Source organism: Bombina bombina, chromosome 1 (assembly GCF_027579735.1).
Source record: "Bombina bombina isolate aBomBom1 chromosome 1, aBomBom1.pri, whole genome shotgun sequence".
Taxonomy (NCBI): Eukaryota; Metazoa; Chordata; class Amphibia; order Anura; family Bombinatoridae; genus Bombina; species Bombina bombina.
Window position 1 is genome coordinate 521584575 of NC_069499.1, and position 20909 is coordinate 521605483.

Genomic DNA, 20909 nt, shown 5'->3' on the forward strand with positions numbered 1-20909 from the left:
TAATTTCCAACGCCCAGGGATCCTGGACATCTCTTGCCCAAGCCTGGGCGAAGAGTGAAAGTCTGCCCCCTACTAGATCCGTTACCGGATAGGGGGCCGTTCCTTCATGCTGTCTTAGAGGCAGCAGCAGGCTTTTTGGCCTGCTTACCTTTGTTCCAGGTCTAGTTTGGTCTCCAGACCGTCCTGGACTGAGCAAAAGTTCCCTCTTGTTTTGCATTAGAGGAAGTTGATGCCGCACCTGCCTTGAAGTTTCGAAAGGCACAAAAATTAGACTGTTTGGCCCTTGATTTGGACCTGTCCTGAGTAAGGGCATGACCTTTTCCTCCAGTGATATCAGCAATAATCTCCTTCAAACCAGGCCCGAATAGGGTCTGCCCCTTGAAGGGAATGTTAAGTAGCTTAGATTTTGAAGTCACGTCAGCTGACCATGATTTAAGCCATAGCGTCCTGCGCTCCTGTATAGCAAAACCAGAATTCTTAGCCATTAGTTTAGTCAAATGAACAATGGCATCAGAAACAAAAGAATTGGCTAGCTTAAGTGCTCTAAGCTTGCCAAGTATGTCATCCAATGGAGTCGCTACCTGTAAAGCCTCTTCCAGAGACTCAAACCAGAATGCCGCAGCAGCAGTGACAGGAGCAATGCATGCAAGGGGCTGTAGGATAAAACCTTGTTGAATAAACATTTTCTTAAGGTAACCTTCTAATTTTTTATCCATTGGATCTAAAAAAGCACTACTGTCCTCGACAGGGATAGTAGTACGCTTTGCTAGAGTAGAAACTGCTCCCTCCACCTTATGGACTGTCTGCCATAAGTCCCGTGTGGTGGCATCTATTGGAAACATTTTTCTAAAAATAGGAGGGGGAGAGAACGGCACACCTGGTCTATCCCATTCCTTATTAATAATTTCTGTAAACCTTTTAGGTATTGGAAAAGCATCAGTACACACCAGCACTGCATAGTATTTATCCAGTCTACACAATTTCTCTGGCACTGCAATTGTATCACAGTGATTCAGAGCAGCTAAAACCTCCCTGAGCAACACGCCGAGGTGTTCAAGCTTAAATTTAAATGTATAAATATCAGAATCAGGCATCTTTACTGAGTCATAAACATCACCCACAGACTGAAGCTCTCCTTCCTCAGCTTCTGCATATTGTGAGGCAGTATCAGACATGGTTCTTAAAGTATGCTCTGCATTTCGTCTAACCCCAGAGCTATCTCGCTTACCTCTAAATTCAGGTAGTCTGGCTAATACCGCTGACAGTGTATTATCCATGACTTCCGCCATGTCTTGTAAAGTAATCGCTATGGGCGCCCTAGATGCACTTGGCGCCATTTGAGCGTGAGTCCCTTGGGCGGGAGTCAAAGGATCTGACACGTGGGGAGAGTTAGTCGGCATAACTTCCCCCTCGTCAGATTCCTCTGGTGATAAATTTTTTAAAGACAAAATATGATCTTTATTGCTTAAAGTGAAATCAGTACATTTGGTACACATTCTAAGAGGGGGTTCCACCATGGCTTTTAAACATAATGAACAAGGAGTTTCCTCTATGTCAGACATGTTTGTACAGACTAGCAATGAGACTAGCAAGCTTGGAAAACACTTTAAATCAAGTTAACAAGCAAATATAAAAACCGGTACTGTGCCTTTAAGAGAAACAAATTTTGTCAAAATTTGAAAAACAGTGAAAAAAGGCAGTAAATCAAACAAAATTTTTACAGTGTATGTAATAAGCTAACAGAGCATTGCACCCACTTGCAAACGGATGATTAACCCCTTAGTTCAAAAAACGGATAAAAAAAAAGATATAGATGTTTTTTAAAGTCACAACAAACTGCCACAGCTCTGCTGTGTCCCTACCTTCCCCAATAAACGACTTTGGAAAGCCTTTGAGCCCTTTAAAGATGTCCTATAGCATTCAGGGGACTTCTGAGGGAAGCTGGATGTCTCAGTCTGTAATCTTAACTGCGCAAAAAAGCGCTAAAATAGGCCCCTCCCACTCATACTACAACAGTGGAAAGCCTCAGGAAACAGTTTCTAGGCAAAATTTAAGCCAGCCATGTGGAAAAAACTAGGCCCCAATAAAGTTTTATCACCAAAGCATATATAAAAACGATTAAACATGCCAGCAAACGTTTTATATTGCAATTTTATAAGGGTATTAACCCTGAGAGTAAGAATGATACCAGTCGCTATTAAATCACTGTATTCAGGCTTAACTTACATTAATCCGGTATCAGCAGCATTTTCTAGCATTTTCCATTTCTAGAAAAAATTGTAACTGCAGATACCTCATAGCAGAGTAACCTGCACGCCATTCTCCCGCTGAAGTTGCCTCTCTCCTCAGACATATGTGAGAACAGCAATGGATCTTAGTTACAACCTGCTAAGATCATAGAAAACTCAGGCAGATTCTTCTTCTATTTACTGCCTGGGATAAAATAGTACAACTCCGGTACCATTTAAAATAACAAACTTTTGATTGAAGATAAAAAAACTAACTATATTTCACCACTCTCTCTTACTACCTCCATGCGTGTTGAGAGTTGCAAGAGAATGACTGGATATGGCAGTTAGGGGAGGAGCTATATAACAGCTCTGCTGTGGGTGTCCTCTTGCAACTTCATGTTGGGAATGAGAATATCCCACAAGTAATGGATGATCCGTGGACTGGATACACCTTACAAGAGAAAGCTAGATTTCTACATGACTAGAGGCAGAGAATTACCTCAATACTATGGTTATGAATGTGTTTGGTGTTTAATGTCCCTTAACTGGTAATATGAGCATAATGAGCCCACTAATATCACTCAGACTCCCTGTGCTATCCATTAAATGCATAGGGCATGATAAAAACATTCAGCTGTGTTAAGATGCTTTGTTTATTACTTTTAATCATCAACTTGTTATATTAGACTGTGCTTTATTCTTTGTGCAAGGTCATTAAAAAGATAATGCCCCCTGTGCTATTGGTTATGCTCCACTTGTATTCTAGCCCTATATGTGTGCTTAAGATAAAATAAAATATTAAATATTTGAATCTGTTGGGACTTCTTTATAAATGTGTTATATCATTGTTTTACTTTCATTATCACCTATTTAAAATATTTTTAATATATGTTATAAACATCTGAAACAGTACAGGTATAAACATTGAATATAAGTTTTTTTTTGTTTGTTTTATCTCAAAGGTGTTGGGAGCTAAGTGCGGGAGATATCAAGTGGATTTACCAAGCACCAATATTAGCAGCTATTGGGGTAAGTTACAACCTAGAGAAGAAAACATTTGACATAATTCATAATCTTCGTTTTGGTGTCAAAGTGATTTACAAGTCAAATGATTACCGTTCACTCTCAAAATATATGGTTTGGGCTTCCATGTGACTCGAATACATGCTTACAGTTTTGACAGTCTGATACACATTGCTAACGATAGAGTTCCCCAGAAAGAGACTGAATGAATCCCAAAGCCATCTCAAGAAAAGAGCATAATTATTTTGATATGTCAGCTGTCATTTCATATAAAAGTCCTGTCAATACTCATGCATTTTGAATAAGAATCACAAATGTGTAACGAAATTCAGAATGAGATGATGAGCTTGTCATATCTGTCACATCAAAACTCTTAATGTCATTGCCCCAGATCCTATCTCAGGTTTAACTTACCCTTATAGATTGTCCATTGTTCTACCTATTAATATCACTGTGCAACATCCATACAGAGGACTGAAAAGTCTTCCACACTTCACTCAGGGTAAAAGCCTTACACATTCCCATAATACTTTACACAGGTGACAGCTCTGAGAGATATCAGTCATTTTAACGCATTGGTATCTTTGTTAGACGAATAAACTTTGAGTTCATGAATAATTTAATTTTTTTAGATAAATACTCAATTAGGGTATTAAATATACTGCAGAAAATATGATGACATGCCATAGTTATAGACACAGTGTGACTTTTCTTACAAAATGCAAAACTAAGTCAATGCAGAAAAAGTATAGGAAAACTAAAGCCTTTATTATATCCAGAATTATTACCAAAGCCTGGAATCATTCTGTTAATTAATGTGATAATCAGTATATGGGAGAATATAGTTAAGTATAGCATGCAGCCAGTCAGTGTGAGGTGTTTTCTCTTAAAATTTTACTTTCTCACTTATATCAGTGTTGTTTCATGTTTTTGTGCTTACCAGTTAAATGCTAAAGGGTTCAGCAATTAGCAACATTAGCCTTAAAATGATGTGTGGGACATAACAACAGGACAAGCTCTAGATAAAGGGATAGCCATGAATAAATCACATAATTTTCTAAAACTTTTCTTCATGCAATTTCATGAGCAGGTTACATTTTATTTACAACAGCAAACATGATCATACTTAGGCAACATACCATGAAGTATCCTAAGGGAAAACGTTAACTTATTTATACATAGTAATCCTGAGAAGATCCTTATACTATTAGACAAGCTTCCTTAAGCTTTCACACAAATGACATCCCCACCCAATCAAAGGATAGTGTCTGAGCCCTCTAATTACAAACGAAATAATACCCTACACTCCCTTAAACCGAAATAAGGCCAGATTACAAGTTGCACACTGAGGGTTAAATTATGAGTGGGGCAGCATTTTGCACTCCCGCTCGCACATTAACTCTGCTAGAAGTAAGCTTTTCACATGTGTCGGGAGCGTGCGTATTACAAGTTAAATATAGTAGGTTTTCGCATGAGCACTAACTCAATGCATGCAAAAAAAAAATAAACTTTGAATATCGCAACCACGACCATGCTACCGTATTCCCACATAGACTTTAATGGTTAATCGAGCATAACAGCTAACCAGAGCTCTGAAGTCGCGATATCCCAAGCATGTTTAATTAAATTGAGCTTGAGCGAACGCATTTGCTTTCAACCTGTAATATGCGCTTCTTCCGACTAGTGCAAAGACCCACGATAAACCCCCTTTCACTCGTGCAACAGTAAGTCTGTCACGTGTAATCTAGCTCTAATTTTTTTTTTTCCGCTCGAGCGTTGATTGGTGATCCCACATTAGCACTCGCATTAAAAGTTGAAAGTAAGTCAGTGTACATACATGCGAAAGACTTGGGCGTTATTACTTCAGGGCTTCGGATATTGCGACTGCCCTAACTCCTCCCCATAGGCTTCTAGGGGTTGCACTGAAGAAATGCGTATTAGTTAACGCGTGTGCTAATCTGACACTGCGCTAGATGAACTGTGCTAAAGCCGAAGGTGCGTAAGGAATACTTTAAATTCTTATGTTCTTCATATACAAGAAATGTTCTTTTTATTTTAATATACATACATATATATATATATATATATATATATATATATATATATATATATATACTGTATATATATATATATATATATATATATATGAATATTTTTTATAAACTATATATACAGTATATACCTCTATATATATATATATATATATATATATATATATATATATATATATGTATAAATATATACACATAGATAGATAGAATATACAGATATTATTGTCATTATTATTATTGTTATCATTTATTTGTATAGCTCCACAAAATTCTGTATTTTTTATGTAAATTGATGTATTTATATACAGTATATCTATATTAATATTAAAAAAACAAAAACATTTCTAAGTAAAGAACAATGGCATTTCAAGTATTTCCATTAAAAACAAAATATAACATAAAAACAAATTAATAAAAATGATATTGCATAGCTCTAGGAATTTCACTGGAAAGGGCTCAAAAGCATATATGCATGTGTATTTATGTTTTATATGTGCATACATGTATGCATATGTACACAAACATATTAACACATCTAAACAAATAAATATGTATACACATACTGTATATACAAATATTAATAAATTTTTTAAATAAGTTAATTTTGTTATTCTTTTAATTCGTCCGAATATAAATGCACATATCTAATACACACATACACATATTTAAAAACACATTGTAGACCATTTCGTGTCAAACACTTTGCTATATAACATATCCCTTTTTAACCATTTTAAAACCTATTTTAATAATATTAACATGATATTTTTTTTTATTAAAAAGTGTATATATGAGGGTAATATTTTACTTAAGTATGTTTTGGATGAGTTCTGTGCAACTTTTTTAACCCTTATATTTTACTTCAGGTCTGAAGTTCTGCAAAGTTTTGGCTTTTGCTCATGCGTAACCTGTAACTTTCAACTTTTAATATGATTGCGCGTTAATGATCTCTGTTAAAAGTATAGGTTAGGCTAGCACGATGTTGGCCAGGCTAACCCTTCTCTGGTAAAGGATATTTACCATGAACTCGTAAATATCAAGTCCTGCACTAATGTTATTTTGTGTATCTCTACCCACACTATCTTTAGTGCGCCACTTGTAATCTGGTCCATTGAAGTGTTAAATTCCATTCCTTTAATGTGTTCTCAACAATCCATTTTACCTGCTGGAGTTTATTCAATTGTTTGTAAACTGTTCCTTTACCTTTATTTTGTTTTTTTAAATTGCTGCTTTTGTCTGTTGAAACTTCCCCAAATAGAGAAAATATGAATATGTTTGTGTGCTTTTTAAACAGTACATACAGCATAAATTAACCTCCCAGTGGGGGGTTGAGTTTGAAGTGTTTTTAAACAGTACATACAGCATAAACAACACTGTTATAGAAATAAACATTTTACCTCTGTGATTACCTTATATCTATGCTTCTGTAAACTGCCCCCTTATTTCAGTTCTTTTGACAGACTTGCATTTTAGCGAATCAGTGCTCACTCCAGGGTAACTTCACGTGCATGAGCTCAATGTTATCTATATGAAACACAAGAACTAATGCTCTCTAGTGATCAAATGCATTCAGATTAGAGGCAGTCTTCAAGGTCTAAGAAATTAGCATATGAACCTTCTAGGTTTAGCTTTCAACTAAAAATACTAAGAGAACAAATCAAAATTGGTGATAAAAGTAAATTGGAAAGTTGTTTAAAATTGCATGCCCTATTTAAATCATGAAAGTTTTTTTTGGACTTGACTGTGGAAAAAAAAAGGAACTTATTGGAAAAATATGCAGCATAAATTTATTTATTTTACTGCAAAAACTCAAATCCATAAAAGCAGTTGGTCAACCCATACAGGATGTAAACAATTTTTAGTTTTTTTTTATTGTTAGACACTAGCTGCTCAGGAGGATGTTCGTGTGTGCTTTAAAATAAATGTGTTTATTATGTGAATTTTACAATGGACTTGACGTCTTGTTATATGATAATTGCATCATTTGAATTAATCTCTTTATAAGTGACTGTGCTTACTGTCAATTTAAAAGGACATGAAATCCATACTTTTTCTTTCATGATTCAGATAGAGAATACAATTTTAGAAAACATTCCAATTTACTTCTATTATCTCATTTGCTTTATTATTTAGATATCTTTTGTTGAAGAAATAGCAATGCACATGAACCAATCATACAAGGCATCTATGGACATCTACCAATCAGCAGCTACTGAACCTATTTAGATATGCTTTTCAACAAATTATATCAAGAAGATGAAGCAAATTAAATAATAGAAGTAAATTGGAAAGTTGTTTAAAATGGCATTATCAAGGATTTTTTGGGGGGTTTCATGTCCTTTAAAAAGCAGCGGTATTAAGAGCCTGCACTACAAGGGCTCCAAAGCTGCACCTGCAATTGTATAAATAGAGTCCATAAACTTAAATGTGACCACAAAATGACAATAAACTGAACTTGCACTATTAAACTCAACCAATAAATGACAATAAACTGAACTTGCACTATTAAACTCAACCAATAAATGACAATAAACTGAAACTGCATTATTAAATTCAGCCAATAAATAACCATAAACTGAAAATGCGCTATTAAATTCAGCCAATAAATAACCATAAACTGAAAATGCACTATTAAATTTAACAAATAAATAACCATAAACTGAATATGCAGTATTAAATGTGACCAATAAATTACCATAAACTAAACCTGCACAATTAAATTCAACCAATAAAAAAACCATAAACTAAACCTGCACAATCAAATTCGACCAATAAAAAAACCATAAACTAAACCTGCACTATTAAATGCAACCAATAAATAACTATAAACTAAACCTGCACTATTAAATTCAACCAATAAAAAAAAAACATAAACTGAACCTGCACTATTAAATTCAGCCAATAAATAACCATACACTAAACATGCACTATTAAATTCAACCAATAAATAACCATGAACTGAACATTCAGTATTAAATGTGACCAATAAATAACCATAAACTGAACCTGCACTTTTAAATGTAACTAATAAATAACCATAAACTAACTATGCACTATTAAATGCAACCAATAAATAACTATAAACTAAACATGCACTATTAAATGTAAACATGCACTATTAAATGCAACCAATAAATAACTATAAACTTAACATGCACTATTAAATGTAACCAATAAATAACTATAAACTAAACATGCACTATTAAATGCAACCAATAAATAACTATAAACTAAACATGCACTATTAAATGTAACCAATAAATAACCATAAACTGAACATGCACTATTAAATGCAACCAATAAATAACTATAAACTAAACATGCACTATTAAATGTAACCAATAAATAACCATAAACTGAACGTGCACTATTAAATGCAACCAATAAATAACTATAAACTAAACATCTATGGACATCTACCAATCAGCAGCTACTGAACCTATTTAGATATTCTTTTCAACAAATTATATCAAGAAGATGAAGCAAATTAAATAATAGAAGTAAATTGGAAAGTTGTTTAAAATGACATTATCAAGGATTTTTTGGGGGGTTTCATGTCCTTTAAAAAGCAGCGGTATTAAGAGCCTGCACTACAAGGGCTCCAAAGCTGCACTTGCAATTGTATAAATAGAGTCCATAAACTTAAATGTGACCACAAAATGACAATAAACTGAACTTGCACTATTAAACTCAACCAATAAATGACAATAAATTGAACTTGCACTATTAAACTCAACCAATAAATGACAATAAACTGAAACTGCACTATTAAATTCAGCCAATAAATAACCATAAACTTAAAATGCGCTATTAAATTCAGCCAATAAATAACCATAAACTGAAAATGCACTATTAAATTTAACAAATAAATAACCATAAACTGAATATGCAGTATTATATGTGACCAATAAATTACCATAAACTAAACCTGCACAATTAAATTCAACCAATAAAAAAAACATAAACTAAATCTGCACAATTAAATTCGACCAATAAAAAAACCATAAACTAAACCTGCACTATTAAATGCAACCAATAAATAACTATAAACTAAACCTGCACTATTAAATTCAACCAATAAAAAAAACATAAACTGAACCTGCACTATTAAATTCAGCCAATAAATAACCATACACTAAACATGCACTATTAAATTCAACCAATAAATAACCATGAACTGAACATTCAGTATTAAATGTGACCAATAAATAACCATAAACTAAACATGAACTATTAAATGCAACCAATAAATAACTATAAACTAAACATGCACTTTTAAATGTAATACATTTAATAGTGCATGTTTAGTTTATAGTTATTTATTGGTTACATTTAATAGTGCATGTTTAGTTTATAGTTATTTATTGGTTAAATGCAACCAATAAATAACCAATAAACATGCACTATTAAATGCAACCAATAAATAACTATAAACTAAACATGCACTATTAAATGCAAGCAATAAATAACTATAAACTAAACATGAACTATTAAATGCAACCAATAAATAACTATAAACTAAACATGCACTTTTAAATGTAACCAATAAATAACTATAAACTAAACATGCACTATTAAATTTAACCAATAAATAACTATAAACTAAACATGCACTATGAAATGCAACCAATAAATAACTATAAACTAAACATGCACTATTAAATGTAACCAATAAATAACTATAACCTAAACATGCACTATTAAATGTAACCAATAAATAACTATAAACTAAACATGCACTATTAAATGTAACCAATAAATAACTATAAACTAAACATGCACTAATAAATGCAACCAATAAATAACTATAAACTAAACATGCACTATTAAATGTAACCAATAAATAACTATAACCTAAACATGCACTATTAAATGCAACCAATAAATAACTATAAACTAAACATGCACTATTAAATGTAACCAATAAATAACTATAAACTAAACATGCACTATTAAATGTAACCAATAAATAACTATAAACTAAACATGCACTATTAAATGCAACCAATAAATAACTATAAACTAAACATGCACTATTAAATGTAACCAATAAATAACCATAAACTGAACATGCACTATTAAATGCAATCAATAAATAACCATAAACTGAACATGCACTATTAAATGTAAACAATAAATAACCATAAACTAACTATGCACTATTAAATGCAACCAATAAATAACTATAAACTAAACATGCACTATTAAATGTAACCAATAAATAACTATAAACTAAACATGCACTATTAAATGCAACCAATAAATAACTATAAACTAAACATTTAATAGTGCATGTTCAGTTTATGGTTATTTATTGGTTACATTTAATAGTGCATGTTTAGTTTATAGTTATTTATTGGTTACATTTAATAGTGCATGTTTAGTTTATAGTTATTTATTGGTTGCATTTAATAGTGCATGTTTAGTTTATAGTTATTTATTGGTTACATTTAAAAGTGCATGTTTAGTTTATAGTTATTTATTGGTTGCATTTAATAGTTCATGTTTAGTTTATAGTTATTTATTGCTTGCATTTAATAGTGCATGTTTAGTTTATAGTTATTTATTGGTTGCATTTAATAGTGCATGTTTATTGGTTATTTATTGGTTGCATTTAACCAATAAATAACTATAAACTAAACATGCACTATTAAATGTAACCAATAAATAACTATAAACTAAACATGCACTATTAAATGTAACCAATAAATAACTATAAACTAAACATGCACTATTAAATGTAACCAATAAATAACTATAAAATAAACATGCACTATTAAATGCAATCAATAATTAACTATAAACTAAACATGCACTATTAAATGCAACCAATAAGTAACTATAAACTAAACATGCACTATTAAATGTAACCAATAAATAACTATAAACTAAACATGCACTATTAAATGCAACCAATAAATAACTATAAACTAAACATGCACTATTAAATGCAACCAATAAATAACTATAAACTAAACATGCACTATTAAATGTAACCAATAAATAACCATAAACTGAACATGCACTATTAAATGCAATCAATAAATAACTATAAACTAAACATGCACTATTAAATGTAACCAATAAATAACCATAAACTGAACATGCACTATTAAATGCAACCAATAAATAACTATAAACTAAACATTCACTATTAAATGCAACCAATACATAACTATAAACTAAACATGCACTATTAAATGCAACCAATAATTAACTATAATCTTAACATGCACTATTAAATGCAACCAATAAATAACTATAAACTAAACATGCACTATTAAATGTAACCAATAAATAACCATAAACTGAACATGCACTATGAAATGCAACCAATAAATAACTATAAACTGAACATGCACTATGAAATGCAACCAATAAATAACTATAAACTGAACATGCACTATTAAATGCAACCAATAAATAACTATAAACTAAACATGCACTATTAAATGCAACCAATAAATAACTATAAACTAAACATTCACTATTAAATGCAACCAATAAATAACTATAAACTAAACTTGCACTATTAAATGTAACCAATAAATAACTATAAACTAAACATGCACTATTAAATGCAACCAATAAATAACTATCAACTAAACATGCACTATTAAATGAAACCAATAAATAACTATAAACTAAACATGCACTATTAAATGCAAGCAATAAATAACTATAAACTAAACATGAACTATTAAATGCAACCAATAAATAACTATAAACTAAACATGCACTATTAAATGTAACCAATAAATAACTATAAACTAAACATGCACTATTAAATGCAACCAATAAATAACTATAAACTAAACATGCACTATTAAATGTAACCAATAAATAACTATAAACTAAACATGCACTATTAAATGTAACCAATAAATAACTATAATTTAAACATACACTAATAAATGCAACCAATAAATAACTATAAACTAAACATGCACTATTAAATGTAACCAATAAATAACTATAACCTAAACATGCACTATTAAATGCAACCAATAAATAACTATAAACTAAACATGCACTATTAAATTTAACCAATAAATAACTATAAACTAAACATGCACTATGAAATGCAACCAATAAATAACTATAAACTAAACATGCACTATTAAATGTAACCAATAAATAACTATAACTTAAACATGCACTATTAAATGTAACCAATAAATAACTATAAACTAAACATGCACTATTAAATGTAACCAATAAATAACTATAAACTAAACATGCACTAATAAATGCAACCAATAAATAACTATAAACTAAACATGCACTATTAAATGTAACCAATAAATAACTATAACCTAAACATGCACTATTAAATGCAACCAATAAATAACTATAAACTAAACATGCACTATTAAATGTAACCAATAAATAACTATAAACTAAACATGCACTATTAAATGTAACCAATAAATAACTATAAACTAAACATGCACTATTAAATGCAACCAATAAATAACTATAAACTAAACATGCACTATTAAATGTCACCAATAAATAACTATAAACTAAACATGCAATATTAAATGTAACCAATAAATAACTATAAACTAAACATGCACTATTAAATGCAACCAATAAATAACTATAAACCAAACATGCACAATTAAATGTAACCAATAAATAACTATAAACTAAAGATGCACTATTAAATGTAACCAATAAATAACTATAAACTAAACATGCACTATTAAATGTAACCAATTAATAACTATAAACTAAACATGCACTATTAAATGTAACCAATAAATAACTATAAACTAAACATGCACTATTAAATGTAACCAAGAAATAACTATAAACTAAACATGCACCATTTAATGCAACCAATAAATAACTATAAACTAAACATGCACTATTAAATGCAACCAATAAATAACAATAAACTAAACATGCACCATTAAATGCAACCAATAAATAACTATAAACTAAACATGCACTATTAAATGTAACCAATAAATAACTATAAACATGCACTTTTAAATGTAACCAATAAATAACCATAAACTAAACATGCACTATTAAATGCAACCAATAAATAACTATAAACTAAACATGCACTATTAAATGTAACCAATAAATAACCATAAACTGAACATGCACTATTACATGTAACCAATAAATAACTATAAACTAAACATGCACTATTAAATGTAACCAATAAATAACCATAAACTGAACATGCACTATTAAATGCAACCAATAAATAACTATAAAGTAAACATGCACTATTAAATGCAACCAATAAATAACTATAAACTAAACATGCACTATTAAATGTAACTAATAAATAACTATAAACTAAACATGCACTATTAAATGTAACCAATAAATAACTATAAACTAAACATGCACTATTAAATGTAACCAATAAATAACTATAAAATAAACATGCACTATTAAATGCAATCGATAATTAACTATAAACTAAACATGCACTATTAAATGCAACCAATAAGTAAGTATAAACTAAACATGCACTATTAAATGTAACCAATAAATAACTATAAACTAAACATGCACTATTAAATGCAACCAATAAATAACTATAAACTAAACATGCACTATTAAATGCAACCAATAAATAACTATAAACTAAACATGCACTATTAAATGTAACCAATAAATAATTATAAACTAAACATGCACTATTAAATGTAACCAATAAATAACTAAAAACTAAACATGCACTATTAAATGCAACCAATAAATAACTATTAACTAAACATGCACTATTAAATGTAACCAATAAATAACCATAAACTGAACATGCACTATTAAATGCAATCAATAAATAACTATAAACTAAACATGCGCTATTAAATGCAACCAATAAATAACTATAAACTAAACATGCACTATGAAATGCAACCAATAAATAACTATAAACTAAACATGCACTATTAAATGTAACCAATAAATAACTATAACCTAAACATGCACTATTAAATGTAACCAATAAATAACTATAAACTAAACATGCACTAATAAATGCAACCAATAAATAACTATAAACTAAACATGCACTATTAAATGTAACCAATAAATAACTATAACCTAAACATGCACTATTAAATGCAACCAATAAATAACTATAATAAATAACTATAAACTAAACATGCACTAGCGCATGTTTAGTTTATAGTTATTTATTGTTTAGTTTATAGTTATTTATTGGTTACATGCACTATTAAATGTAACCAATAAATAACCATAAACTGAACATGCACTATGAAATGCAACCAATAAATAACTATAAACTGAACATGAACTATTAAATGCAACCAATAAATAACTATAAACTAAACATGCACTATTAAATGCAAACAATAAATAACTATAAACTAAACATTCACTATTAAATGCAACCAATAAATAACTATAAACTAAACTTGCACTATTAAATGTAACCAATAAATAACTATAAACTAAACATGCACTATTAAATGCAACCAATAAATAACTATAAACTAAACATGCACTATTAAATGTAACCAATAAATAACTATAAACTAAACATGCACTATGAAATGCAACCAATAAATAACTATAAACTAAACATGCACTATTAAATGTAACCAATAAATAACTATAACCTAAACATGCACTATTAAATGTAACCAATAAATAACTATCAACTAAACATGCACTATTAAATATAACCAATAAATAACTATAAACTAAACATGCACTATTAAATGCAACCAATAAATAACTATAAACTAAACATGCACTATTAAATGTAACCAATAAATAACTATAAACTAAACATGCACTATTAAATGCAACCAATAAATAACTATCAACTAAACATGCACTATTAAATGTAACCAATAAATAACTATAAACTAAACATGCACTAATAAATGCAACCAATAAATAACTATAAACTAAACATGCACTATTAAATGTAACCAATAAATAACTATAACCTAAACATGCACTATTAAATGCAACCAATAAATAACTATAAACTAAACATGCACTATTAAATGTAACCAATAAATAACTATAAACTAAACATGCACTATTAAATGTAACCAATAAATAACTATAAACTAAACATGCACTATTAAATGCAACCAATAAATAACTATAAACTAAACATGCACTATTAAATGTAACCAATAAATAACTATAAACTAAACATGCAATATTAAATGTAACCAATAAATAACTATAAACTAAACATGCACTATTAAATGCAACCAATAAATAACTATAAACCAAACATGCACGATTAAATGTAACCAATAAATAACTATAAACTAAACATGCACTATTAAATGTAACCAATAAATAACTATAAACTAAACATGCACTATTAAATGTAACCAATTAATAACTATAAACTAAACATGCACTATTAAATGTAACCAATAAATAACTATAAACTAAACATGCACTATTAAATGTAACCAATAAATAACTCTAAACTAAACATGCACCATTAAATGCAACCAATAAATAACTATAAACTAAACATGCACTATTAAATGCAACCAATAAATAACTATAAACTAAACATGCACCATTAAATGCAACCAATAAATAACTATAAATTAAACATGCACTATTAAATGTAACCAATAAATAACTATAAACATGCACTTTTAAATGTAACCAATAAATAACCATAAACTAAACATGCACTATTAAATGCAACCAATAAATAACTATAAACTAAACATGCACTATTAAATGTAACCAATAAATAACCATAAACTGAACATGCACTATTACATGTAACCAATAAATAACTATAAACTAAACATGCACTATTAAATGTAACCAATAAATAACCATAAACTGAACATGCACTATTACATGTAACCAATAAATAACTATAAACTAAACATGCACTATTAAATGTAACCAATAAATAACCATAAACTGAACATGCACTATTAAATGCAACCAATAAATAACTATAAACTAAACATGCACTATTAAATGTAACCAATAAATAACTATAACCTAAACATGCACTATTAAATGCAACCAATAAATAACTATAAACTAAACATGCACTATTAAATGTAACCAATAAATAACTATAAACTAAACATGCACTATTAAATGTAACCAATAAATAACTATAAACTAAACATGCACTATTAAATGCAACCAATAAATAACTATAAACTAAACATGCACTATTAAATGTCACCAATAAATAACTATAAACTAAACATGCAATATTAAATGTAACCAATAAATAACTATAAACTAAACATGCACTATTAAATGCAACCAATAAATAACTATAAACTAAACATGCACTATTAAATGTAACCAATAAATAACTATAAACTAAACATGCACTATTAAATGTAACCAATTAATAACTATAAACTAAACATGCACTATTAAATGTAACCAATAAATAACTATAAACTAAACATGCACTATTAAATGTAACCAATAAATAACTATAAACTAAACATGCACCATTTAATGCAACCAATAAATAACTATAAACTAAACATGCACTATTAAATGCAACCAATAAATAACTATAAACTAAACATGCACCATTAAATGCAACCAATAAATAACTATAAACTAAACATGCACTATTAAATGTAACCAATAAATAACTATAAACATGCACTTTTAAATGTAACCAATAAATAACCATAAACTAAACATGCACTATTAAATGCAACCAATAAATAACTATAAACTAAACATGCACTATTAAATGTAACCAATAAATAACCATAAACTGAACATGCACTATTACATGTAACCAATAAATAACTATAAACTAAACATGCACTATTAAATGTAACCAATAAATAACCATAAACTGAACATGCACTATTAAATGCAACCAATAAATAACTATAAAGTAAACATGCACTATTAAATGCAACCAATAAATAACTATAAACTAAACATGCACTATTAAATGTAACTAATAAATAACTATAAACTAAACATGCACTATTAAATGTAACCAATAAATAACTATAAACTAAACATGCACTATTAAATGTAACCAATAAATAACTATAAAATAAACATGCACTATTAAATGCAATCGATAATTAACTATAAACTAAACATGCACTATTAAATGCAACCAATAAGTAAGTATAAAATAAACATGCACTATTAAATGTAACCAATAAATAACTATAAACTAAACATGCACTATTAAATGCAACCAATAAATAACTATAAACTAAACATGCACTATTAAATGCAACCAATAAATAACTATAAACTAAACATGCACTATTAAATGTAACCAATAAATAATTATAAACTAAACATGCACTATTAAATGTAACCAATAAATAACTAAAAACTAAACATGCACTATTAAGTGTAACTAATAAATAACTATAAACTAAACATGCACTATTAAATGTAACCAATAAATAACTATAAACTAAACATGCACTATTAAATGTAACCAATAAATAACTATAAACTAAACATGCACTATTAAATGTAACCAATAAATAACTATAAAATAAACATGCACTATTAAATGCAATCAATAATTAACTATAAACTAAACATGCTCTATTAAATGCAACCAATAAGTAAGTATAAACTAAACATGCACTATTAAATGTAACCAATAAATAACTATAAACTAAACATGCACTATTAAATGCAACCAATAAATAACTATAAACTAAACATGCACTATTAAATGCAACCAATAAATAACTATAAACTAAACATGCACTATTAAATGTAACCAATAAATAATTATAAACTAAACATGCACTATTAAATGTAACCAATAAATAACTAAAAACTAAACATGCACTATTAAATGCAACCAATAAATAACTATTAACTAAACATGCACTATTAAATGTAACCAATAAATAACCATAAACTGAACATGCACTATTAAATGCAATCAATAAATAACTATAAACTAAACATGCGCTATTAAATGCAACCAATAAATAACTATAAACTAAACATGCACTATGAAATGCAACCAATAAATAACTATAAACTAAACATGCACTATTAAATGTAACCAATAAATAACTATAACCTAAACATGCACTATTAAATGTAACCAATAAATAACTATAAACTAAACATGCACTATTAAATGTAACCAATAAATAACTATAAACTAAACATGCACTAATAAATGCAACCAATAAATAACTATAAACTAAACATGCACTATTAAATGTAACCAATAAATAACTATAACCTAAACATGCACTATTAAATGCAACCAATAAATAACTATAATAAATAACTATAAACTAAACATGCACTAGCGCATGTTTAGTTTATAGTTATTTATTGTTTAGTTTATAGTTATTTATTGGTTACATGCACTATTAAATGTAACCAATAAATAACCATAAACTGAACATGCACTATGAAATGCAACCAATAAATAACTATAAACTGAACATGAACTATTAAATGCAACCAATAAATAACTATAAACTAAACATGCACTATTAAATGCAACCAATAAATAACTATAAACTAAACATTCACTATTAAATGCAACCAATAAATAACTATAAACTAAACTTGCACTATTAAATGTAACCAATAAATAACTATAAACTAAACATGCACTATTAAATGCAACCAATAAATAACTATAAACTAAACATGCACTATTAAATGTCACCAATAAATAACTATAAACTAAACATGCAATATTAAATGTAACCAATAAATAACTATAAACTAAACATGCACTATTAAATGCAACCAATAAATAACTATAAACGAAACATGCACGATTAAATGTAACCAATAAATAACTATAAACTAAACATGCACTATTAAATGTAACCAATAAATAACTATAAACTAAACATGCACTATTAAATGTAACCAATTAATAACTATAAACTAAACATGCACTATTAAATGTAACCAATAAATAACTATAAACTAAACATGCACTATTAAATGTAACCAATAAATAACTATAAACTAAACATGCACCATTTAATGCAACCAATAAATAACTATAAACTAAACATGCACTATTAAATGCAACCAATAAATAACTATAAACTAAACATGCACCATTAAATGCAACCAATAAATAACTATAAACTAAACATGCACTATTAAATGTAACCAATAAATAACTATAAACATGCACTTTTAAATGTAACCAATAAATAACCATAAACTAAACATGCACTATTAAATGCAACCAATAAATAACTATAAACTAAACATGCACTATTAAATGTAACCAATAAATAACCATAAACTGAACATGCACTATTACATGTAACCAATAAATAACTATAAACTAAACATGCACTATTAAATGTAACCAATAAATAACCATAAACTGAACATGCACTATTAAATGCAACCAATAAATAACTATAAAGTAAACATGCACTATTAAATGCAACCAATAAATAACTATAAACTAAACATGCACTATTAAATGTAACTAATAAATAACTATAAACTAAACATGCACTATTAAATGTAACCAATAAATAACTATAAACTAAACATGCACTATTAAATGTAACCAATACATAACTATAAAATAAACATGCACTATTAAATGCAATCGATAATTAACTATAAACTAAACATGCACTATTAAATGCAACCAATAAGTAAGTATAAAATAAACATGCACTATTAAATGTAACCAATAAATAACTATAAACTAAACATGCACTATTAAATGCAACCAATAAATAACTATAAACTAAACATGCACTATTAAATGCAACCAATAAATAACTATAAACTAAACATGCACTATTAAATGTAACCAATAAATAATTATAAACTAAACATGCACTATTAAATGTAACCAATAAATAACTAAAAACTAAACATGCACTATTAAGTGTAACTAATAAATAACTATAAACTAAACATGCACTATTAAATGTAACCAATAAATAACTATAAACTAAACATGCACTATTAAATGTAACCAATAAATAACTATAAACTAAACATGCACTATTAAATGTAACCAATAAATAACTATAAAATAAACATGCACTATTAAATGCAATCAATAATTAACTATAAACTAAACATGCTCTATTAAATGCAACCAATAAGTAAGTATAAACTAAACATGCACTATTAAATGTAACCAATAAATAACTATAAACTAAACATGCACTATTAAATGCAACCAATAAATAACTATAAACTAAACATGCACTATTAAATGCAACCAATAAATAACTATAAACTAAACATGCACTATTAAATGTAACCAATAAATAATTATAAACTAAACATGCACTATTAAATGTAACCAATAAATAACTAAAAACTAAACATGCACTATTAAATGCAACCAATAAATAACTATTAACTAAACATGCACTATTAAATGTAACCAATAAATAACCATAAACTGAACATGCACTATTAAATGCAATCAATAAATAACTATAAACTAAACATGCGCTATTAAATGCAACCAATAAATAACTATAAACTAAACATGCACTATGAAATGCAACCAATAAATAACTATAAACTAAACATGCACTATTAAATGTAACCAATAAATAACTATAACCTAAACATGCACTATTAAATGTAACCAATAAATAACTATAAACTAAAC

The 20909-nt window shown here is 28.0% G+C and overlaps 1 protein-coding gene across 1 annotated transcript in view; it reads left to right on the forward strand.

Moving 5' to 3' along the window:
- The window catches only part of PTH2R (parathyroid hormone 2 receptor), a 500002-nt gene that overhangs the window by 400312 nt on the left and 78781 nt on the right, over window positions 1-20909 (forward strand). The window contains exon 9 of the mRNA XM_053690413.1: window positions 3194-3260. Within this exon, the coding sequence (XP_053546388.1) occupies window positions 3194-3260 (67 nt within the window). The remainder of the gene's footprint in view (window positions 1-3193; window positions 3261-20909) is intronic.